Source organism: Oncorhynchus mykiss, chromosome 22, assembly GCF_013265735.2.
Source record: "Oncorhynchus mykiss isolate Arlee chromosome 22, USDA_OmykA_1.1, whole genome shotgun sequence".
Taxonomy (NCBI): Eukaryota; Metazoa; Chordata; class Actinopteri; order Salmoniformes; family Salmonidae; genus Oncorhynchus; species Oncorhynchus mykiss.
In genome coordinates, this window is record NC_048586.1 from 27,706,730 (window position 1) to 27,731,770 (window position 25,041).

Consider the following 25,041-nt stretch of genomic DNA (forward strand, 5'->3'; position numbering starts at 1 on the left):
TTTATATATTCTGTTATTGACTGTACGCTTGTTACTTTCCATGTGTTTGTGTCACACTGCTTTGCTTTATCTTGGCCAGGTCACAGTTGTAAATCAGAACTTGTTCTCAACTGGCCTACCTGGCTAAATAAAAGTGAGAAAAAAACAACATAAATGTGAACACCATCTCCCATAGAGAACTTCAGAACTTTGTAAGCAATGTAAGAGGATAAACATTAAGAAATGAAATGATTTATTTTGTCAAGTCAGCCCACACGGCATCAACCTCTCGTGAAGTTACACACACTTTCAGTACACACAGATAGGCACATTCACATTAGGCTTCAGAGCCAGCCAGTCATTCACAGACCCAACCGTGACTTTTCCTTTCCTTGACAGGCTCTATCCAGACACCCTCCAGCTTCGAAGCGTGGTCTCCAGACATTACATGGAAGTCATTAGGCAAGGCAGGTGTCATTCAAAGAAAACTAAAACAAACAAAATCCTATTCAGAAGTCAACGTAAAAACGAGGTATTCGCTTGTGTAATTTATTGATAGAAAATAAAATAAAACTTAAAAAGGGGGGGGGGGACAAATTCAGAGCTTTCTATTGTAACTTGGATGCCTGGAGATGGAGTGAATTTGGGAAACGTAACCAGGCAGGTCTATAATGTGCTACTCCTGAAAGAGATCTGACCACCCTAGTTGCAACACAAACAGTTTCAGTTGTTGCCGTTTTAACAGATTATCACTCATTAGTTGGGAGTAATACATCACCCATTATCAAGTGCTACGTTTTCAACTAAATAATAAACATCAAATAGCTTAAATGAGACAACAAAACACAATGGAATTCAAACTGACAAAATATAGTCTTTCGGCAGGATACCATCTCCTTCATACTTGAACTTGCAACTACTCTGAAGCCCCAGACAGTACCCCTACAGCCCCCCTCAGGACAAAGAGAAGGGAAAGACAGGGACACGGGAGAGCTCCAGGCTGCAGCAGATTTAATTGATCAACTAATTCATGCTCTTAATGGAGGAGAGGAAAATGGCACATGGGGCACAATCGAACACACATCCCATCCCGGCGTAAAAATAACAAAATGTACAATAGAAGCAATCAATCAACCGCAATAAATAAATGTCTCATCTTTAAAAAAGCTTCTGGGGGTCAAAGCGGAGGATTCGGTGGGCATTTCTTGTGGATGTCTCTGTCTCTTCCCATCTACTACTTTTAACTTTCAGAAATAGTTACACAGCATAGCAGCCCAATCTGGGCTTAGCAAGTAATGCTACATCACATGAACGGAGTTCCCCTATGGAAGGAAGGGCAACAGTTCTTGGGGAATTGCTTTTCACACGACACACTCCAATATCACCCTAGCTACTCGCAGTCAGAGTCCCCTTCCTTGGCCCTTCAGGGAAACACCGTCCTCCGATCAGCTCTGGGCATGTGTAGTCCCTTCCAACTGGACATCCACTGTACGCTCACAGCTGGCCTGAGATTGGTGTGAAATGGTGGAATTACTAACAGAGAACGCAGCAACCCAGTTGTAATGTTGTTGCGGATGGAACATGGAGCATAAGCGGACTCTTCTCTGTGATGACGGAAGAGTGGACTATTCTCTACCTCCGCCTACCTCCTCCTCTTCTTCTAGATGGCGCTCTCTGTAGATGTCTTTTACCAGAAGGAGAGGGGTGAGGATGCTCTCCAGGACACTGCGGTCCATAGGAGTAGAGGAGTACCACAGGGAGCTGTCACTGTCACTGCTGCTGCCCGATGACTCTGGCTGCATATAGAACACATCCATACGCTGACTCAACGACCCTGGGCTGGAGAGGAATGACCACAAATTATAGTTATGTAGCTACATTTGGTCCAAAATATTTGTTGTGCAGTGGTCCCTGACAAAATAACTAATAAATGAGTGCAATGTATTAAGGGAAGTTGCAATTAACCACTTGAGGAAGACAAGGTTATAGAAGTGCAGAGTAACTCACCATTTGGAACGGTAGAGTTCGTAGAATCTGCCCTCGTGCTTTTTGACTGGACAGTGTGTGGAGCTTCCCGAGCCGTCGTCTGGCTCGTAGGCTGCATCACTGTCCTCTTTACGTTTCCTCTTCCTGGACCCTGTTGTTACTGCTCACAGAGACAAAAAAAGAATATTAACAACATGACAGGCACCCTGGCACAAAAAGGAAATGCTGATAAAAAGATGGACTCGACCACAAGTGTGTGTTTTAGTGGTCAGACTCACAGTGGTGGTCCTGTGGGGAGAAGGAGGGGATGCAGATGCAGACAGTGGTTTCCTGTGTGGTTGGGTCTGTGTGGTCAGGGCCATAGACATTTCTGAAAGAGAGGCGCAGGTGCTGCTCCACGGTGCGCAGGCCAAAGTACTTGGTGTTGAGATAAACCAGGGAGCGCAGCAATGCTGCAGGACTCTGCTCCCCCAGCAGCTTACAGCTCCACAGGCACTGCTCCTCCACACGGCCCCACCGAGAGCCTGGGGGCAGACAGACAAGACAGACACAGCTGTTAACAAAGATACACTACAATACACTACCTCTGGACCTAACACAAACATAAGGTACAAGGTATGAACCCTGCTACAATCGAATGTGGTTTTAAAATGTATCATGTCTACAGTGTCCTCATATCATAAATATTGTGCAATCACTGTTTTAGAATATGAAAAGCAAAAATGTTTCTAATCATTGGACACTACAGGAAGGTCTTCTATTGGAGGAGTTGGAGTTCAAAACATACACTTCCAGGTCTAAACCTATTACCATAATGTGTGCTGAAGATCATTCAGTTGATAGACAAGTAAATTGAGCCGTGGTAAAGTGTGCGCTATTTGTTTACCATCAGGCATCACGCTGGGCTGCCAGTCTTTGAGGACCTTGTTGAGCTCCTCTCCAAACGGCTCATAGCACAGGTCACTGAACAGGTCATCTTTCCTGCCTTTGGCCTGCAGATGCTACAGACAAACAAGTAATAAGTCAACAGTGGAGAATAACTGGACTAAAGGTAAATCTTGTGGGAATCCAAACCTAGGCCTGGTTATGAGATTGTGAAGAATATAGATGGTGTCCTCATATTTTAAATAGTCAACAACTTGTTTCAGGATGTGAACAGCAAAAGTTATAATCATTGGACAAGACTTCAAAAAATAATGATGGGAGAGGCAATAGAGGAGGAAAGATGAAAGGAGAGCTGTGAGAAATAGAGGTCTGTTCCTGCTCCTGAGAGAGTCCATTTCACAATACCATCTTCTAGGGCTGGACAATATTGACAAATTCACATCACAATACTTGACGGTATTTTAATGTTTTTGAATGATAAAAGTTCTAAATATGCTTTATGAGTAGTTAAATGACCCTAGGGTGACAACACATAAATTAGTCATTTAAAAAATGGGGCATTCTCCATTTATACTTACTGTTCAATCCAACAACAAAAAATCCCCAGCACATTTATAATATCCACACTGTGCCACGCAGCATGATATGGGCAAAAAAATATAGGCCTAGGTGAACAGTTGGAATTAAGGACATTTTATAGTTGGAATATAGTAGGCAGCACCTTGAATACATTGTTTGACATGACAACTGATGGGGTCAAATTGGGGTCACGAAAGGGAATGCACCAAATGTTTGATGTATTATAATAATTGATTATTCTTATGTTGTATTAATAGAAAGGGAGGGGCTATGGGACCCCTCTACATTAAACGGGTCCTAGACTACAGATTAACTATATATACACACATATTCATTGTAAGGTTTTAGAATTGTTCCAGTCTTTTCTAAGTCTCTGCCTCTTATAATGAAATGGGGTCTGTGAGAAAGCATTTCAAATATAAACAACGAGCCCTGCAGGGGAGTAGAATAGATAAGAGGCTAGTCAGACATACCTCTATAAAATCAACTTGGAGTGGACATTTACTGCTGAGGCCTTAGATAAAATAGCGTCTCTCTTGCAAGTTTGTATAGCTGTATATGCATGGGCTTGGTCTGAGGAGTAGCAGGTAATGACGTATGCAGTGACATCACAGGGGGTTGACGAGAAGCATGATAAAAGCAACTTGGACTTTTCCTACGGGGCAGAACTCATGAGACATCAGTTGTATATGTGATGTCTGACTTCTGTCTACAGCTGTATTTCGATTAAAATTGTTATGATTTATAAGTGCACATTTTGAGTGTTCCAACACAATGAATGAATAAACCAAGGAGTAAGTATTGACTGGGTAGGAACCAAAATGTTGGTCAGTGTTTCCAAGTGACCCTAATTAGATGCTACATTACATGCTGCTTTCTTACTTCGGCTGCGTTTCAAACTCAAAGTAGACAGCCCTCGGCCCTAAACCCTCAGCACCTTGAATGACGTTTTACATCTTCCCATACGGGTGTACCTTAACAATGTCCTTTGCCCAAGCGAAGGAGACTGATGATTGGCGATGCAACCTCCTTGGTGAAAATGTTGAAGTTGAGCTTAATTTTTTTTTTTTTTAAACTAAAGCTATTAATGTACCTAGTAAGCTAACAGATCTAGCTAGCACTCCTGTCAGGCAGCTAGCTACAGTTACCCATAGCTGGCTAGCTAGTATTATAGTTTGGTAATTTATTCCAATACATTTCAGAACTCCAAAAAATATGTTTATGAATCTAGCTATGTTTTATAGGATACCCACTATGAGACTAAGCCAAATTTGCCAACAAAAATCAATGTATATAAATATCAACTCAGCAAAAAAAGAAACGTCCTCATGAGGGAGGATGTTTTCTGCAAACTTAACATGTGTAAATATTTGTATGAACATAAAAAAGATTCAACAACAGACAAACTGAACAGGTTCCACAGACATGTGACTAACAGAAATGGTATAATGTGTCCCTGAAGAAATTGAGGGGGTCAAAATCAAAAGTAACAGTCAGTATCTGGTGGCCACCAGCTGCATTAAGAACTGCAGTGCATCTCCTCCTCATGGACTGCACCAGATTTGCCAGTTCTTGCTGTGTGATGTTACTCCCCTCAAGGCACTTGCAAGTTCCCGGACATTTCTGGGGATAATGGCCCTAGCCCTCACCCTCCGATCCAACAGGTCCCAGACATGCTCAATTGGGATTGAGATCTGGGCTCTTCGCTGGCCATGGCAGAACACTGACATTTCTGTCTTGCAGGAAATCACGCACAGAACGAGCAGTATGGCTGGTGGCATTGTCATGCTGGAGGGTAATGTCAGGATGAGCCTGCAGGAAGGGTATCACATGAGGGAGGAGGATATCTTCCCTGTAACGCACAGCGTTGAGATTGCAGGCAATGACAAGCTCAGTCTGATGATGCTGTGACACACCGCCCCAGACCATGACGGACCCTCCACCTCGATCCCCCTCCAGAGTACAGGCCTCAGTGTAACCCTCATTCCTTCGACGATAAACGCGATTCCGACCATCACCCCTTGTGAAACAAAATTGCGACTCGTCAGTGAAGAGCACTTTTTGCCAGTCCTGTCTGGTCCAGTGACGGTGGGTTTGTGCCCATAGGCGACGTTGTTGCCGGGGATGTCTGGTGAGGACCTACCTTACAACAGGCCTACAAGCCCTCAGTCCAGCCACTCTCAGCCTATTGCGGACAGTCTGAGCACAGATGGAGTGATTGTGACTTCCTGGTGTAACTCGGGCAGTTGTTGTTGCCACCCTGTACCTGTCCCACAAGTGTGATGTTCGAATGTACCGATGTTGTTACACGTGGTCTGCCACTACGAGGACGCTCAGCTGTCTGTCCGGTCTCCCTGTAACCCCATCTTAGGCGTCTCACAGTACGGACATTGCAATTTATTGCCCTGACCACATCAGCAGTCCTCATGCCTCCTTGCAGCATGCCTAAGGCACGTTCACGCAGATGAGCAGAGACCCTCACCCTCTTATTATGTTTTTTCAGAGTCAGTAGAAAGGCCTCTTTAGTGTCCTAAGTTTTCATAAATGGGACCTTAATTGCCTACCGTCTAAGCTGTTAGTGTCTTAACAACCGTTCCACAGGTGCATGTTCATTAATTATTTATTGTTTAAACACTTTACAATGAAGATCTGTGAAGTTATTTGGATTTTTACGGATTATCTTTGAAAGACAGGGTCCTGGAAAAAAGGGACGTTTCTCTTTTTGCTGAGATGGATAGATATATAGACACACACACAGTTGAAGTCGGAAGTTTACATACACCTTAGCCAAATACATTTAAACTCAGTTTTCACACTTCTTGACATTTAATCCCAGTAAAAAAAAATCTTAGGTCAGTTAGGATCACCACGTTATTTTAAGAATGAGATAATTATTTCTTTCAGCTTTTATTTCTTTCATCACATTCCCAGTACACTCAAATAGTATTTGGTAGCATTGCCTTTAAATTGTTTTAACTTGGGTCAAATGTTTCACGTTGCCTTCCACAAGCTTCCCACACTAAGTTGGGTGAATTTTGGCCCATTCCTCCTGACAGAGCTGGTGTAACTGAGTCAGGTTTGTAAGGCCTCCTTGCTCGCACATGCTTTTTCAGTTCTGCCCACAAATCTTCTATGGGATTGAGGTCAGGGATTTGTGGTGGCCACTCCAATATCTTGACTCGGTGGTCCTTAAGCCAGTTTAAAACAACTTTGGAAGTATACTTGGGGTCATTGTCCATTTGGAAGACCCATTTGCGACCAAGCTTTAACTTCCTGACTGATGTCTTGAGATATTGTGGATATATTGAAGCAACTTCCCTACCTCATGATGCCATCTATTTTGTGAAGTGCACCAGTCTCTCCTGCAGCAAAGCACCACCACAACATGATGCTGCCACTCCCGTGCTTCACGGTTGGGGTGGTGTTCTTCGGCTTGCAAGCATCCCCCTTTTTCCTCCAAACATAACAATGGTCATTATGGCCAAACAGTTCTATTTTTGCTTCATTAGACCAGAGGACATTTCTCCAAAAGGTACGATCTTCGTTCCCTTGTGCAGTTGCAAACCATAGTCTGGCATTTTTATGGCGGTTTTGGAGCAGTGGCTTCTTCCTTGCTGAGCAGCGTTTCAGGTGATGTCAATATAGGACTTGTTTTACTGTGGATATAGATACACTGCTCCAAAAAATAAAGGGAACACTAAAATAACATCCTAGATCTGAATGAATGAAATATTCTTATTAAATACTTTTTTCTTTACATAGTTGAATGTGCTGGCAACAAAATCACACAAAAATTATCAATGGAAATCAAATTGATCAACCCATGGAGGTCTGGATTTGGAGTCACACTCAAAATTAAAGTGGAAAACCACACTACAGGCTGATCCAACTTTGATGTAATGTCCTTAAAACAAGTCAAAATGAGGCTCAGTAGTGTGTGTGGCCTCCACGTGCCTGTATGACCTCCCTACAACGCCTGGGCATGCTCCTGATGAGGTGGTCTCCTGAGGGATCTCCCCCGTCTGTCACATGTGCTCAGTGTGAACCTGCTTTCATCAGTAAAGAGCATGGGGCGCCAGTGGCGAATTTGCCAATCTTGGTGTTCTCTGGCAAATGCCAAACGTCCTGCACGGTGTTGGGATGTAAGCACAACCCCCACCTGTTGACGTCGGGCCCTCATACCACCCTCATGGAGTCTGTTTCTGACCGTTTGAGCAGACACATGCACATTTGTGGCCTGCTGGAGGTCATTTTACAGGGCTCTGGCAGTGCTCCTTCTGCTCCTCCTTGCACAAAGGCGGAGGTAGCGGTCCTGCTGCTGGGTTGTTGCCCTCCTACGGCCTCCTCCAAGTCTCCTGATGTACTGGCCTGTCTCCTGGTATCGCCTCCATGCTCTGGACACTACGCTGACAGACACAGCAAATCTTCTTGCCACAGCTCGCATTGATGCGCCATCCTGGATGAGCTGCACTACCTGAGTCACTTGTGTGGGTTGTAGACTCCGTCTCATGCTACCACTAGAGTGAAAGCACGGCCAGCATTAAAAAGTGACCAAAACATCAGCCAGGAAGCATAGGAACTGAGAAGTGGTCTGTGGTTACCAGCTGCAGAACCACTCTTGCTAATTGCCTATCATTTCCACCTGTTGTCTATTCCATTTGCACAACAGCATGTGAAATTTATTGTCAATCAGTGTTGCTTCCTAAGTAGACAGTTTGATTTCACAGAAGTGTGATTGACTTGGAGTTACATTGTGTTGTTTAAGTGTTCCCTTTATTTTTTTGAGCAGTGTACTTTTGTACCTGTTTCCTACAGCATCTCCACAAGGTCCTTTGCTGTTGTTCTGGGATTGATTTGCACTTTTAGCACCAAATTACGTTCATCTCTAAGAGACAGAACATGTCTCCTTCCTGAGCGGTATGACGGCTACGTGGTCCCATGGTGTTTATACTTGCGTACGATTGTTGTTTGTTTCATCACACCCAATGACATTTCTCCAAAAGTACGATATTTGTCCTCATGTGCAGTTTCAAACCATAGTCTGGATTTTTTATGGCCGTTTGGAGCAGTGGCTTCTTCCTTACTGAGTGGCCTTTCAGGTTATGTCGATATAGGACTTGTTTTACTGTGGATATAGATACTTCTGTACCTGTTTCCTCCAGTACCTTCACAAGGTCCTTTGCTGTTCTGGAAGTGATTTGCACTTTTCGCACCAAAGTACGTTCATCTCTAGGAACGCTTCTCCTTCCTGAGCTGTATGATGGCTGCGTGGTTCCATGGTGTTTATACTTGCGTACTATTGTTTGTACAGATGAACGTGGTACCTTCAGGCTTTTGGAAATTGCTCCCAAGGATGAACCAGACTTAAGGACTACAATTTTTTTTCCTGGGGTCTTGGCTGATATCTTTAGATTTTTCCATGACGTCAAGCAAAGAGGCACTGAGTTTGAAGGTAGGCCTTGAAATACATCCACAGGTACACCTCCAATTGACTCAAATTATGTCAATTAGCCCATCAGAAGCTTCTAAAGCCATGACATCATTTTCGGAAATGTTCCATGCTGTTTAAAGGCTAAGTCAACACAGTGTATGTAAACTTCTGACCCACTGGAATTGTGGTATAATAAGTGAAATAATCTGTCTGTAAACAATTGTTGAAAAAAATGACTTGTGTTATGCAAAGTAATTGACTTAACCGACTTGCCAAAGCTATAGTTTGTCAACAAGAAATTTGTGGAGTGGTTGAAAATGACTCCAACCTAAGTGTATGTAAAGTTAAACTGTATGTATGCATGCATGTATGTACGTATGTATAAGCAAGCTATTTTTTTCTGACATAGCGAAAATGCAGCCCTTTTTATTAAATTTGACAGTTTGCGTCCACCAGAGTTTGACATGTGCCTACATTTTGCATTGAATTGTGGGTCATATCAACCCCGCAAGTGACCAACGTTCACTCACTCCCTAAATCGAGGGCCAAGGGGGCAACGTTAGTGAATTGGACCTCCCCTTAAGATGGCAATCAAACTGTATTCTAGTTGAGGGAAAGTGGCTAGCACAATTGCTGAGGGGGTAAAAATACTGTGTTTGGACTACAGCCTTCATGTCCATGCTGCGCCTATTCCTGTCTGAGAAGATACCGTTGCACAAACATGCTCATCCAGGCCTACACCGGCACCAGTTCACTAGCTGTGTTTGCTCTGACTCTTAGTACATTTAGCAAGCTAGCCAGCCAGCTAACTGCCGATTAACATTAGCGGTTAACAGATTTGAGTAAATTTAGCAAACGCTCTTATCCAGAGCAACTTACAGTAGTGAGGGCATACATTTTCATACTGGTCACCCGTGGGAATCGAACCCACAACCCTGGTGTTGCAAGGGTCTTGCTCTACCAACTGAGCCACACAGAACACACATTATTTTAGCAACAACTTGCTAAGAAAAAGACAAACTAGCAGATATTTTGTGCATCTTACTGTCTGCAAACTACTAAGTGTATAGAACACTTGTGCAAAGCAGCATGTCACCAACATTGTTGCAGCCATCTGACCATGCAGAGTGAACGACAAGAAAGTACTTGTGACTCCGTGGCCGAGCAACTGCCCTCTCCTTGAGTGACAGGGTAGGGCTTAGCGGCATGCTGCAGCAGGAGGGGGAGAGATGACTCATGTAGCAAACAGAGCAAACTATATAAACTGACATTATACTGGCCGGAGTTGCAAGATTCTCTGGTCTAATGAAACCAAGATTAAACCTTTTGGTCTGAATGCCAAGCGTCACATCTGGAGAAAACCTGGCACCATCCCTACGGTGAAGCATGGTGGTGGCAGCATCATGCTGTGGGGATGGATTTCAGCAGCAGGGACAGGGAGACTAGTCAGGATCAAGGGAAAGATGAACAGAGCAAAGTACAGAGAGATCCTTGATGAAATCCTGCCCCAGAGTGCTCAGGACCTCAGACTGGGGCGAAGACCTTCCAACAGGACAACGACCCTAAGTACACAGTCAAGATAACGCAGGAGTGGCTTCGGGACAAGTCTCAATGTCCTCAATGTCCAGAGCCCGGACTTGAACCTGATCTAACATCCCTGGAGAGACCTGAAAATAGCTGTGCAGTGACGCTTCCCATCTAACCTGACAGAGCTTGAAGAGATCTGTAGAGAAGAATGGGAGAAACTCCCCAAATACAGTTGTGCCAAACTTGTAGCGTCATACCCAAGAAGACTTGAGGCTGTAATCGCTGCCAAAGGTTCTTCAACAAAGTACTGAGTAAAGGGTCTGAATACTTATGTAAATGTCCGTTTTTTTTAAACATTTTATTTCTTGCAAAAATGTCTAAAAAACTGTTTTTGTTTTGTCATTATGCGGTATTTGTGTGTAGAGTGATGAGGGGGAAAAAACCATTTAATCCATTTTAGAATAAGTGAGGAATGTGGAAAAAGTCAAGGGGTCTAAATACTTTCCAAATGTGGGCCTGGAGCCATTCTGGTCATTAGCACCTATTCAGCTGATGTTCATAGATCTATATAGTACTGAAACAGCCTTAAGACAGAACCTCCAACATATTGCTTTCACCTATCCATGGCTTGTCAGATCTGTGAACACTGCCTGAATGGGTAGGAGCAAAGGGCTACAAATTGAAATGGAACCAGGCCACAGAAGTCAAACGAGAAGGGGGAAACTAAACAGAGGTGACTGACCTGCTGGATGCCCAGGCAGAGATAGAGGACGCTGTCGGGGGCGTAGCACTCCCCGTTGGGCCGCCGTACCTCATGGACAAATCGTGACAGGGCCAGGCTGAGTTCTGATGCTTTCAGAGAGAGCGGGTTACTTGTCGACCGGGCCGGTGGAGGTTCTGAGGACAAAGAATTATAATCGCTTAGCAACTTAATTATATAGCACCTTTCATACAGAAAGCCAATGGTTCCAATTGTTGTACGATAATACTTGCTGTGGGCGGAGCTTACTCAGCCTGCCTGAGATAGTCTTTCCCTTTATGGTCACCTGATTGTTCAGCTGAGGACAGCGCCCAACTTTTCCAGGCGTTGACCGCGTAGCGAGATCTCAGGGGTAGCGAGCGCCCCTCCACAGGACCATCTGGTGTAGGGGGGGAGGGGGAGTGTCCCTCCACAGCTCGCCTCTTGTGTCCCTAAAACAAACACACAGCTCCTACGAATGAGACTGGTAATGTCTCGGTAGAAGCCTTCGTCGTGTGGGAGACCTTAAAATTATTCATACAAAGAAAAGAGTCTATAAAAACATAAGCCCACACACTTTCAATATTTAAATCATTTCATTTTTCTGTTGTGTTAATGATGCCGGATTGTTTTTAGTATATCTTTTATCAAGATGTTTAGATGTTAATCTTCATCATGGCTTATTATTTAATGTCCTCATATGAAAAATACCAATCAGTTTCAGGATGTGAACAGCAATAGAGTTCAAATCATCAGACACAATTCTGCTTCCAATTGGAGCTAGTAGCTAGATGAAAGGGGCCAGGGTTAGAGTTGCACAATATTTTTTTTAATTTAATTGATCCATTATTTTACCAGGTATATTGACTGAGAACACATTCTAATTTGCAGCAACGACCTGGGGAATAGTAACAGGGGAGAGGAGGGGATTAATGAGCCAATTGTAAACTGGGGATTATTAGGTGACCATGATGGTTTTGAGGGACAGATTGGGTATTTAGCCAGGACACCGGGGTTAACACCCCTACTCTTACGATAAGTGCCATGGGATCTTTAATGACCTCAGAGAGTCAGGACACCCGTTTAACGTCCCATCCGAAAGACGGCACCCTACATAGGGCAGTGTCCCCAATCACTGCCCTGGGGCATTGGGATATCTTCTTTTTTTTTTTAGACCTCCTACTGGCCCTCCAACACCACTTCCAGCAGCATCTGGTCTCCCATCCAGGAACTGACCAGGACCAACCCTGCTTAGCATCAGAAGCAAGCCAGCAGTGATATGCAGGGTGGTATGCTGCTGATATACCGGTACCATGGTAATATCACTGTACCAAAACGTCATGATACCAACATTTTAATATACAGTAGTACCGTTTCTTATGATACAACCACACCACGCTGGCGCCTTTTATAAAGTCAGTTGTTTATAAGTTCAGTACATTTTTATTGAACCGGTCAAATAATATCCACTTCACTTTATGTATTTTTATTTCACCTTTATTTAACTAAGCACATATCAGGTGTGGCAGCTGTAAATCAGCCAACCGTATCCCATACCAGCCCTCACTTACCTGCTTCTCTCCATCCGCTCTTCATAATAACACATGGGACCTTACATAGCGCTTTTCAAGGACTCAAAGTCGCTTCACAATTATAGAAACGAAAAAGAAAAAACAAAACAAGAGGGAAAACAGACTAAACATGAATAAAGAGAGGAGTGAGCTCAAAGGGAAAGAGTGTGATATCAGTGTATGGGGACAGTATGGTTGGGATTTGGATATGAATCTGGTTTAGGGTAAGGGGTGGGATTCATGCACATCTATTCCTCCGTCAGATTAAAATATATATAATTTAGCAGTGATGGTGAGCGGAAATGGGGATGCAAACCCAGAAGAGTATTCTGTTGTTAGATTTGTACATTGGAGCAGCGCTCAAAGCGAGGAATGTTGATACATTGTATAATTTCATTGCCTGTGGTAACCAAGAGCACAGACCAGTCAGAGTAGACTTTGCAACTTCACTTTCATGCATCCTCAGTGTCAGAGGGAAAATGGAGCACCGCTTCGCGACAGGCATGATTTCAGCTTTACAGCAAAGAAAATTGCTTGTCTCTAGCCTAAACAGTTAAAACAATATGACCCATATTACCAGAGGTCTAGTCTCTAGCCTAAACAGTTAAAACAATATGACCCATATTACCAGGTCTAGTCTGTAGCCTAAATAGTTAAAACAATATGACCCATATTACCAGAGGTCTAGTCTGTAGCCTAAACAGTTAAAACAATATGACCCATATTACCAGGTCTAGTCTGTAGCCTAAACAGTTAAAACAATATGACCCATATTACCAGGTCTAGTCTGTAGCCTAAACAGTTAAAACAATATGACCCATATTACCAGAGGTCTAGTCTCTAGCCTAAACAGTTAAAACAATATGACCCATATTACCAGGTCTAGTCTCTAGCCTAAACAGTTAAAACAATATGACCCATATTACCAGGTCTAGTCTCTAGCCTAAACAGTTAAAACAATATGACCCATATTACCAGGTCTAGTCTCTAGCCTAAACAGTTAAAACAATATGACCCATATTACCAAGTCTAGTCTCTAGCCTAAACAGTTAAAACAATATGACCCATATTACCAGAGGTCTAGTCTCTAGCCTAAACAGTTAAAACAATATGACCCATATTACCAGAGGTCTAGTCTCTAGCCTAAACAGTTAAAACAATATGACCCATATTACCAGGTCTAGTCTCTAGCCTAAACAGTTAAAACAATATGACCCATATTACCAGGTCTAGTCTCTAGCCTAAACAGTTAAAACAATATGACCCATATTACCAGAGGTCTAGTCTGTAGCCTAAACAGTTAAAACAATATGACCCATATTACCAGAGGTCTAGTCTGTAGCCTAAACAGTTAAAACAATATGACCCATATTACCAGGTCTAGCCTGTAGCCTAAACAGTTAAAACAATATGACCCATATTACCAGAGGTCTAGTCTGTAGCCTAAACAGTTAAAACAATATGACCCATATTACCAGGTCTAGCCTGTAGCCTAAACAGTTAAAACAATATGACCCATATTACCAGGTCTAGTCTGTAGCCTAAACAGTTAAAACAATATGACCCATATTACCAGAGGTCTAGTCTGTAGCCTAAACAGTTAAAACAATATGACCCATATTACCAGAGGTCTAGTCTGTAGCCTAAACAGTTAAAACAATATGACCCATATTACCAGGTCTAGCCTGTAGCCTAAACAGTTAAAACAATATGACCCATATTACCAGGTCTAGTCTGTAGCCTAAACAGTTAAAACAATATGACCCATATTACCAGAGGTCTAGTCTGTAGCCTAAACAGTTAAAACAATATGACCCATATTACCAGGTCTAGTCTGTAGCCTAAACAGTTAAAACAATATGACCCATATTACCAGGTCTAGTCTGTAGCCTAAACAGTTAAAACAATATGACCCATATTACCAGGTCTAGTCTGTAGCCTAAACAATATTATCAGATAACTTTTTATTGGAATTTGCAAACATATTTTTTATTTTCACAAAACATGTCATGGGCCGTTTTAAACTAACCCCGGGTTGCTATTTATTGGTTTGATAACAACGTTGTTCAGTCATGTTACCTAGCTAGCTAACAACCTGGTAACTTGACAATTGGTTTAGGCACATTTGATTGGCACAGAAAAAAAAAAAAGTCTGCTACTCATGAGATGTGCTTCAAAAAGGTTATTTTCAAATAGGCCTTTTCTGGTGCTCCTTAAAATTCTGTTAGATGCCTAACGTTTTAAAAGTTGGAGCAGTGTGTGTCTATGTGTTTGTGGGAGAGAGAGTGTGTGTGTGTGGGGGGGTGTTTATGAGAATGAGGGAGACAATGAAAGTGGGGGGTGTGTTTATGAGAATGAGGGAGACAGAGAGAGTGTGTGTGTCTGTAAACTGAAGATTAAAGAAGGTTTCATGCAGTGTTTTCCCCTAACTGACACAATGACATGTACACTCCTTCCTCCCATTCCTCCAGCCAATCACAGGCAGGGCTTTGCAAATATGAGCAAATCAGACATTCTATGCAGCATTCTATTATACAGCGAACAGTGTGCAGTTAAATTGAATATGTGTTGTATTGAGTAGAAGTGTGAATTTCAGGTTTTTAGAGAACGTTTAGAAAACAGGAACAAGTGTCCGGGGGATGGGGTGAACAGTGTGCAGTTAAATTGAATATGTGTTGTATTGAGTAGAAGTGTGAATTTCAGGTTTTTAGAGAACGTTTAGAAAACAGGAACAAGTGTCCGGGGGATGGGGTGAACAGGATGGTAGGCCACAGATATTTGCCCCACCGTGGTATCGTGATACTTGGCCTAGTATATTACTGTTTGTAAAATGTTGGTATCGCGACAACACTAGTCAGGGTGGGTAGTTTACCTGTCTCCTGGCTCTGGGTGCCACTTCCTTCTCCTCAGCCAGGAGAGGGGGCAGGGTGAACCCCATGTCCACGTCCAGGCCCTCCAGCACAGGGACAGGGTCTGGGGCACCACAGGACAAACAGACACAGGTAATGGATGAGCCAAGTCAAAGCCAACCAGACTTAGTTGGACAGAGGTAGGCAGAGCTAAAGTGAACCGGGCTGAACTGAGACAAACTGAGCCAGACAGATGGAGGGAGGGATGTGAATGAGTGAATTAGCTACTGGCCCTTAACTGTGGGGGTGAATTAAATCAAACCGCCGTTTTATAACTAGCGTCTCTCTACTGAACACATTGTCCAGTGCTGCTGGTCACTGGCTCAGTTGGCTAGGTTCTTTAAGCTACCATTATAAGCATTATTCATTTATTAGCTAGGTCCTTCACTGTTCCTTCTGAATCCACTTCGGATTATAAATAATAAAAAAATCCCTTTGTCCGATAGGAGTGACGAGTCAAATGAGCAGGCAGTCCAGAAATAACCCTAGAGAGATATTTATCTGTACTGTACTGTTCCATAATATAAAAAACACACCCATGTGACATTGTAACACCTCCCCACTGTACAGAGAGCAGTCAAATAATATAATTTCCCACAATAGAGAAGGACAGCACTAGAAAGTGTCTCAGTGTCAGAGTGGTCAGATGTTGTTCAGTCGTCGTACCTTGAGGAAAGTCGTTCTCCAGGTCCAGGTCTGGTTCATACTTCTCATCCTCCCCATCCGATTCAGAGCTGCTGCTACTGGAGCTGCTGGACCTGGCCTCTCCTCCTCGCTCCCTCTTAACATCTGAAACAGTCACACAACAATCAACCTCACAACTGTGCTTCCCATTCAGATGGACAAAAACACGTACTGGTAGTCATGGATAAAGCTTCATGGCTTGTTTCATGTCCTCACATAACAATACACCAATCATAGTTTCAGGATGTGAACAGCAATAGAGTCCTAATCATTGGACACACTTCACAGTACTTGAGTAACACAGAGTTTGCACTGTTGGAACATGCAAACTGTGGATGTGGTATCCAGCTTTCTTTCTTTCTCTCTGTGTGTGTGTGTGTGTCTCTCGCTCTCTCTACCTGGCTTCTGGTCCTCTGCGATCATCTCAGCTATGGAGAGGAGGTCAGCCTCGTGGGGGTCAGTAGGGACTTTGGCCTTAAGCTCTGTGATGGTCTGGACAATCTGATCTGCACCCTGCATCGTGGTCGGCAGGAATACCGGCACTGGAACCTGGGATACAAGGGAGGGAGAGGGACAACTGGTTGGTTAGGGACTGTCCATGTGTCAAATACTAGTAACAGTAGATTGAGAGTCAATATTCGCTCCACCTTATTATTTTCACAACAAGAATGTGATTCATAGTTGTCCTCATATTTACAAAATACCAATCAGAGTTTCAGAATGTGAACAGCAATAGAGTTCTAATCATCGGACACACCTCTGCTTGAAATGAACAAATTTGCACTTTTGGGACAATTCTATAGGTTCCATGGAGCCCAGGGCGTTTCTTACCGGGACGGGTAGTGTGATGGGCATGGGTGTAACCTGGGCGTAGAGGTTCATGGGAACGGGGATGAACACGGGTACAGGGATGGGCACGGGAATGTACTCCCTCTTCACCCCGTCATCCTCATCTGGAGACAGACACACTGGTCAAAAGTCAAACCAAGGACAATGACACTACTTTGTAGAAGATAATGTGCTGAACAGTTTGAACCACAGCTTCTCAGAGAGTAATATTGAGCTGTGTACCCGTCTGTAGGAGCTTGCTCTGCATGTGTGGTTTGCAGTAGGTGGCTTTGGTCATAGTGAGAGGCTTGCAGAGCACAGCTTTATTCTTCACATCCTTTAGGATCCCTCCACCGGTGTACGGCTGACTCAACATCTAGCAGATAGAAAGGATAAGAGAGGATACTTGTTAAAGAAGGAGAATGATATTCTTTACCTTACGGTCAGCTGTACTGCAACAATTATAGGGTTTTAACGTGAAGTGTTTTTTTCTCACCGCAATGTTGGTTGCCTCGGTTTGTATTCCAAATCCTGTCAATAGAAAACAGGGTTCCATAAGTCAACCACTAAGAATCAATTGTATTAAAAGACTAAACACACACAAATTAGTACCAAGTCTGGTGTTCTCTGGGCCCTTCTGCGTTTCCAGGTTGGGTTCGTTCTGCTGGCAGTAGAAACGGAGGAGACACTGCTGGTCACAGAAGTGCTTCATCTCTGCTCTCCACTGTACCGACTCAGTCAGGTTCCCCTGCACCTTACAGCAGTCACAACGCGCCGCCTGGAGGACATACAGGGTAACGCACACAAAAACACCCTTCATATAAGAGATTGATCAAATCAAAATCACCCTCTGGAGACAATTGAGGACAACATAAAAATAAGTAATCATTGACTAACTCAGGAATAGTATTTTTCACAGCTAAACTGATTTAGGTAGGTGCACTGACCTTGTAGTACCACTCATGGAACTTCTTGGCGCAGGTTTCACTGCAGAAGTCCCTGGAAACACCAGCCAGCTGCCTGGTTACTCCTCTCTTACACAGCTGAGTGCAGTAGTTACAGGTGACACATTTCAGACCCAGCCGGTTGGCAAAGTCCTGCTTGAACAGCAGCTTACAACCTGAGGGGAAACAGGGACAACAACTATTAGGTGGTTACATGATGTCAGTGCTCACCTGACAGACAAACTGTGGCTCAACTCATGTTTGGTCTGGGTGAAGTGCCCCATCTAGTGGCAGAACATGGTAAGGCCATGAATAAATATGGGATGAGGACAAGTATTATCCACCCCGAGAGTGTTCAATCAGGGTTCTCTCACAATCAAAACTGGCTAGCTAACAGGTACACAGATGAAGGAGTGAGAGCCTTGGCGAACCTTCGCTGCAGAAGGGCCTCTTGACTCCAGAGAACTTGACAGTCTCGTGGAGCGTCTTCTCCTCCTGGCAGTACTCGCAGAACGTGACGATGCAGTGCAGCTTCTTGTAGTCCTCACAACATATTTTACTGCAGAACTGGTACACTCTATCCTGGGGGGGGGGGGGATAGATACCGACACAATGCTGAATGCTCTTGCATATTTAATTTTGACCACTTTATTTATCCTGCACACAGAGGGAGAAGTGGAGCATGTACACTCAGACTTCCAACAGAAAGGTGTACAATTAACTTTGGTGCTCAATTTTGAGAACAAAAAAAGACTACAACTAAAAACCGAATAGAATTGTGTTAAATAAACCACGTTCATGACCACAAAGTGAATTTACCTCCCACTCCAGGATTTCAGGCTTTAGGCTGAATGCTCCTCGACAGTAATTACATTTGAGCTGGATGTTGTGGTTCGTTGTAGACATGGGAGCTTGTCCATTGGTTACTGTATGAATGGTTGCATTCTGAAGAAAGAAAGAGAGAAAACATTTCATTGAGCTGCAGACAACCAAATAAGGGCCCCAGACAGTCAGGGACTCATATTGTTTCATTGCACTGCACTAGACATGCTCTTTCTAACATGAAACCTAAATTTAAAGTAGGCTTTTAGAATTCTTATTCAAATCTTTAGTCCTGGTGAAGGTGACATTTACAATAATAAAGACAGAATTGGAGTTCATACGTACCTGGAACTTGGTGACACACATTGAGCTGCAAAAGTTTACGGCCTTCACCTCAGGCAGTGATGCCTGGTACTGAGGTAACGATGTCTTCTTACAGAAGTGACACGTGGGCTCTGAATCCGCAGAAATAAAAACACAGAACACCCCTTACCACATAACCTTCCTACACAGGGTATGATGCAACTTAAGTAAGCACCAGCACCTTTTTTATTGTACTTGCTGCACTACACTCATACACCCATGCATATGTACACAGAGACAAATAAAACAACTAACCACCACATTTAAGCAACCACACCAACAGTTAGTGTAAAGGACATAAGATGTGGGCTCACTGGAGAGTGAGAGTGGCAGTGCTATAATATGTGTGAGACGAGGTTTAATCCAGGAACTGAAATTCAAGTAATGAAGTTAAAATTGAGAACAGTGATGCTCTGATGGTGAGGGATAGACAAATACTGACGGAGGATAGTGGTAGCGCTGCTGGCGATCTTGGTCTTGTTCATGCAGGCTGTGGAGCAGTATGGTTCCATTGAGCCGCTGGCCCCGATGCAGTGAGTTACTTCACTAGACCGGACCATGGCCCTACAGCCAGTACACATCGTCATCTTAGAGTTGGCCTGGAGGAATAAGGGAACACAAATATTTGTAACCATAACATTAATAGCACCTAAGGTAGATACTATTGTTAACAATTACCAGCTGATATGGACCAATAGAAACAAATAGCAAAAATCTACAATCGCCCAGTGTCAGGGAGAGATGACACAGCTGGCTTTTTACCCGCTTGCAGTCCCTGATACAGTTCTGAGTGGTTGTTACCTGCTTGTAGTCCCTGATACAGTTCTGAGTGGTTGTTACCTGCTTGCAGTCCCTGATACAGTTCTGACTGGTTGTTACCTGCTTGTAGTCCCTGATACAGTTCTGACTGGTTGTAACCTGCTTGTAGTCCCTGATACAGTTCTGAGTGGTTGTTACCTGCTTGTAGTCCCTGATACCTTATGGTTGTAACCTGCTTGTAGTCCCTGATACATTATGGTTGTTACCTGCTTGTAGTCCCTGATACAGTTCTGACTGGTTGTTACCTGCTTGTAGTCCCTGATACAGTTCTGAGTGGTTGTTACCTGCTTGTAGTCCCTGATACCTTATGGTTGTAACCTGCTTGTAGTCCCTGATATAGTTCTGAGTGGTTGTTACCTGCTTGTAGTCCCTGATACATTATGGTTGTAACCTGCTTGTAGTCCCTGATATAGTTCTGAGTGGTTGTTACCTGCTTGTAGTCCCTGATACATTATGGTTGTAACCTGCTTGTAGTCCCTGATATAGTTCTGAGTGGTTGTTACCTGCTTGTAGTCCCTGATACCTTATGGTTGTAACCTGCTTGTAGTCCCTGATATAGTTCTGAGTGGTTGTTACCTGCTTGTAGTCCCTGATACATTATGGTTGTAACCTGCTTGTAGTCCCTGATATAGTTCTGAGTGGTTGTTACCTGCTTGTAGTCCCTGATACCTTATGGTTGTAACCTGCTTGTAGTCCCTGATATAGTTCTGAGTGGTTGTTACCTGCTTGTAGTCCCTGATACATTATGGTTGTAACCTGCTTGTAGTCCCTGATATAGTTCTGAGTGGTTGTTACCTGCTTGTAGTCCCTGATACAGTTCTGACTGGTTGTTACCTGCTTGTAGTCCCTGATACAGTTCTGAGTGGTTGTTACCTGCTTGTAGTCCCTGATACCTTATGGTTGTAACCTGCTTGTAGTCCCTGATATAGTTCTGAGTGGTTGTTACCTGCTTGTAGTCCCTGATACATTATGGTTGTAACCTGCTTGTAGTCCCTGATATAGTTCTGAGTGGTTGTTACCTGCTTGTAGTCCCTGATACATTATGGTTGTAACCTGTTTGTAGTCCCTGATATAGTTCTGAGTGGTTGTTACCTGCTTGTAGTCCCTGATACATTATGGTTGTAACCTGCTTGTAGTCCCTGATATAGTTCTGAGTGGTTGTTACCTGCTTGTAGTCCCTGATACATTATGGTTGTAACCTGCTTGTAGTCCCTGATACAGTTCTGACTGGTTGTTACCTGCTTGTAGTCCCTGATACCTTATGGTTGTAACCTGCTTGTAGTCCCTGATACAGTTCTGACTGGTTGATACCCGCTTGTAGTCCCTGATACCTTATGGTTGTAACCTGCTTGTAGTCCCTGATACAGTTCTGACTGGTTGTTACCTGCTTGTAGTCACTGATACAGTTTTGGCAGCAGAAGCGTTTCTGCTTGCCATCGATGATGAGGAAGTGGTTGGCGGTGGCGCGGCTGGGCAGGTATTCACCACACTGCTCACAGCAGTTCACAATGAGCCCGTTGGCCATGCGGTAACGGTTGAAACAGGCATCGCTGCAGATCTTATGCGTGACAGTCTTGAAACTCACCTCATGGCGGATCTGTTATGAGGAAAGCCAATAGAAATAATTATTTTGACCACATATTGTTATGAATCAATCAGTGTATGAATACTCTGGAAGTAGTAAGATCTGTGAGAGACTCTAGCTGGTGTTGTTGGGGTTGTTTATAAATACTCTATTGTGAGATGGGAGCCACGCTTAATTTTGATGCCAACTGTTTTCCATGCAGTAACCATGGTCACCAGGCTCAAGGCTTGGACAGACACAGCGGATGAGAAACTGTGCCGTCGGCAGCAATGTTGGAGGGCGAGTGATTGGAACGCATCTCATATATGCTCAGTCCCTAATCAACCCCTATCCACGGTTGTAACTAACCTCAGTAAGCTTGCTGCAGACAGTGCACTTAGTTTTAAGGGAGGACTTGGGTGGGTTCTGTTTATTCTCGTAGGCTCCCAGACAGCCTGTACTGCAGAACTCCTGGAACGATTCACTGGAGTCCACCTGGGCCACAATAGTGCCCTTCATTGTAGTGATGTCCCTGGAAGACAGGGTAATGCACACACACACACACATTAAAAATAATGTAGCAAATTAGATATAGAGACACAAAAAAAACACTTCCTTCTTACTTTTTGCACATGGTGCAGCTCTTCTTAGGGGTAGGTTTGTGTGAGAAGGAAGAGAGGCAGGTGGTGGAACAGAAAAGGTGTGTGGACCCTTTCCGCTGGTAAGCCGTCTGGCCTTTCTTCAGAGGCTTCTTACAATTGGCGCAGGTCACCTTGACAGTGCGAGGGGGGTTCTGGGAGCCTGAGGGGGAGGGGCCGGGTGGTTTGGGCAGGGATACGGCTGGTGATGTAGAGTCCACACCCGTCCGTTTCTGGTTTCGCGGGAACGAGGCCGACTGGGAGATCCACGAATCTGTGGCAGGAAGAAAACAAGAACAAAAAACAAACATTAGCACACCTGAGGAAATGACTTAACATGGCTGCAATGTGAAAATAATAAAAATAAGCCAGCACAGAATGATTCAGCACATTCGTGTGAAAATCATGAGTGAGTGTTTATTACCAGGCGTCTGGTGGGTCACTGTGTCTCCGTTCTGTACAGGCTGGCTAGTGGTGGAGATGTTGCTAACCCGGCCAGGGTTGAAGGTGGCCGGGAGCCTGTTGGTGCTGATGGAGCTCTGGGCCTCAGGATTCAGACTGAAGGTGCTGCTGATCTGCAAGCCATTCTCCACCATGCCCACCCCGCCCTGCAGTGATGTCACACTGGTGATCACCAGGTTCATGTCCCCTTCCGCCATTGGCTCGGCTGCTGTAGCTGCCGTGGCAACAGAGGGCCCCAGCGTTGTGACACTGGCAATCTTTATCTCAGAATCGGGCTCTGTGCTGCTCAGTATGCCTTCGCTATCTGAAGAAGGGCCTCCGGCTGTAGCAAGTGAGGAAAAGCCTCTGTGCCCGGGATCCTCCTCATCGTCAATGACGATGGGCTCTGTAGGTGCTGCAGAATAGGTGGCGGGTGGACTGGGGATCTTGGCGGGGGCTGTGGCTGTTGTCGTGTTGATCATTGCTGTGGTATCTGTTTCAGTGGGGTGGGGCTCGGTGCTGTCTGTGGGTGTGGAGGCAGCTTGGAAAGAGGGAGTAGCAGAGGGAGACGGGGCCTCTTCCACCAGCACCACATCATCATCGTCATTGTTCTCTATAACCATGGAGGGTTCCTCTATTGCCTTGGTGACAGGAGCCTGGGTTCTCATGGGGGGTGTAGTTTGCTCTGAGGGAGTAGTGTCTGTGTCCATGGGTTCCTTATCTGGGGCTGTGCTCTCCTCCTCTACTCGAGGTTTGGCCTCTGATTCCCCATCCATCATTTAGACTGCTACCACCTGCACCCACATAAACACAGCACAGATTATTAGGTACAATTTACCATAAGCATATTAAGTGCAAAGCATGTCAAGTGCAGGTATCCCAGGTATAGCTGTGTGTATGTGAAGAAATAGGAATACGGCCAAGCACTGTCTAAGCTAGCAGGTTGATTCCCTAAAGAGTCATTAATGAGTTCAGTTAAATCCCAGTTAGGAGACTGTGGTTTCTTTCCAGACAAACAAATGATGTGGCTCCTCAGAGACTTCCCTGGGAATTGTAAAACATATTTGAAATGTTGTGCATGCCTTGGTGTACTTGGAACGCACATGTGTGTTCAGGAGACATTGATTGGATTACATGTGAATCTAGTTGCATGGCTGAATCTGGAGCATAAAAATGCCCGCAATACCACTGACTGTCCAGGGGAGCCACTGTCCTGCAAGAATACTAATCTCTGCATATTTTCGCTCTCATCCTTTCCCACTTCTCTTGTCCCTTCTACCCCTTTTGGTCTCCCTCTACTCCTTCTATCCAGGTTCTCCTCTCATTCAAAACTCTAGCTCCTCATACAAACAGCCACACACATCTATCCTCTCAGTTTCAACCGTCTGTCTCCTCCCCCTTTGTCCACCTCTACCATCTCTGTTGCCAAGTGATGCAACACCTTGGTTGCTGTAGTGATCAGGAGACTGCCATGGGGGTTGGTTGTTCTATGAAGGTAGACATCAGGCTAACATTCAGTACTAGTCAGTAGACACCAAATGGAAGCCAAGATGCAGCACAACCTGGCCACACTCATTCTCCAGTTTGGGTCCATGTTTAATCCAGTCCACTATACCAAACACAATTGTAGACAACGGATTGCAGTTGCCACAGAGACAAACGGTCAATTTTGCAGAGCCTTTCATGAGCGCGATGGACATCCCCCCCAAAGTCCACTGTTATGACAACATATATCGAACAACAATATAAATGCAACATGTAAAGTGTTGGTCCCATGTTTCATGAGCTGAAATAAAATATTACAGAAATGTTCCATATAGGGAATCACGATATATAGGTGAACATATCGGAATTGGACGATATTAGCTAAAAATGCTAACATCGGTATAGGCTGATAACTAGTTTAACGCCGATGTGCCAAACCAAATGTCAAAGCTGACGTGCATACCTATATAACGTAGGTACATGACGTAATGACGCCACCTAAAAATGACGAACACGTGCAACACAGCATTCCTAACATAGCCCACAATGTCTCCTGTTTGGATCGAGCAGTCAACAAGTCGAGCAGTCATTTGAAAGAGTAAGAAAATATCAGCGGTGAAATCCATTAAAGCCAAGATTGCCCTTGACAATCAACCGTTCTGTCGTGGGTGATGTTGGCTTTCGCCGACTGGTCGAGCACCGGTACACACTACCAAGTGCGCTATTTATCAGATGTTGCCCTACCGGAGTTACACAGTAATAGTGTCACACCTATTAGCTTTACGACATACATACTATGGAATGTAGTTTGGTTCTTTGCGTCCCAAAAAAGATAAGAGTAGCCATG

General features: G+C 44.2%; 1 protein-coding gene across 3 annotated transcripts in view; it reads right to left on the minus strand.

Annotated features, from left to right (window-relative positions):
* Positions 1–201: 201 nt before the first annotated feature.
* The window catches only part of LOC110502082 (zinc finger MYM-type protein 2), a 33,700-nt gene continuing 8,860 nt past the window's right edge, over positions 202–25,041 (minus strand). For all 3 annotated transcript variants that reach the window (XM_036959030.1, XM_036959029.1, XM_036959032.1), the window contains exons 2-24: positions 22,693–23,503; positions 22,254–22,542; positions 22,000–22,162; positions 21,451–21,663; positions 19,690–19,846; positions 19,230–19,339; positions 18,882–19,007; positions 18,494–18,644; positions 18,066–18,238; positions 17,731–17,896; positions 17,615–17,649; positions 17,362–17,494; positions 17,122–17,243; positions 16,689–16,839; positions 16,273–16,395; positions 15,570–15,670; positions 11,434–11,578; positions 11,130–11,284; positions 2,852–2,966; positions 2,244–2,489; positions 1,987–2,125; positions 1,626–1,818; positions 202–1,484 (exon numbers count right to left, since the gene is read on the minus strand). In XM_036959030.1, the coding sequence (XP_036814925.1) occupies positions 1,425–1,484; positions 1,626–1,818; positions 1,987–2,125; positions 2,244–2,489; positions 2,852–2,966; positions 11,130–11,284; positions 11,434–11,578; positions 15,570–15,670; positions 16,273–16,395; positions 16,689–16,839; positions 17,122–17,243; positions 17,362–17,494; positions 17,615–17,649; positions 17,731–17,896; positions 18,066–18,238; positions 18,494–18,644; positions 18,882–19,007; positions 19,230–19,339; positions 19,690–19,846; positions 21,451–21,663; positions 22,000–22,162; positions 22,254–22,542; positions 22,693–23,488 (4,062 nt within the window). In that variant the 5' untranslated portion in view covers positions 23,489–23,503 and the 3' untranslated portion in view covers positions 202–1,424. The remainder of the gene's footprint in view (positions 1,485–1,625; positions 1,819–1,986; positions 2,126–2,243; positions 2,490–2,851; positions 2,967–11,129; positions 11,285–11,433; positions 11,579–15,569; positions 15,671–16,272; positions 16,396–16,688; positions 16,840–17,121; positions 17,244–17,361; positions 17,495–17,614; positions 17,650–17,730; positions 17,897–18,065; positions 18,239–18,493; positions 18,645–18,881; positions 19,008–19,229; positions 19,340–19,689; positions 19,847–21,450; positions 21,664–21,999; positions 22,163–22,253; positions 22,543–22,692; positions 23,504–25,041) is intronic.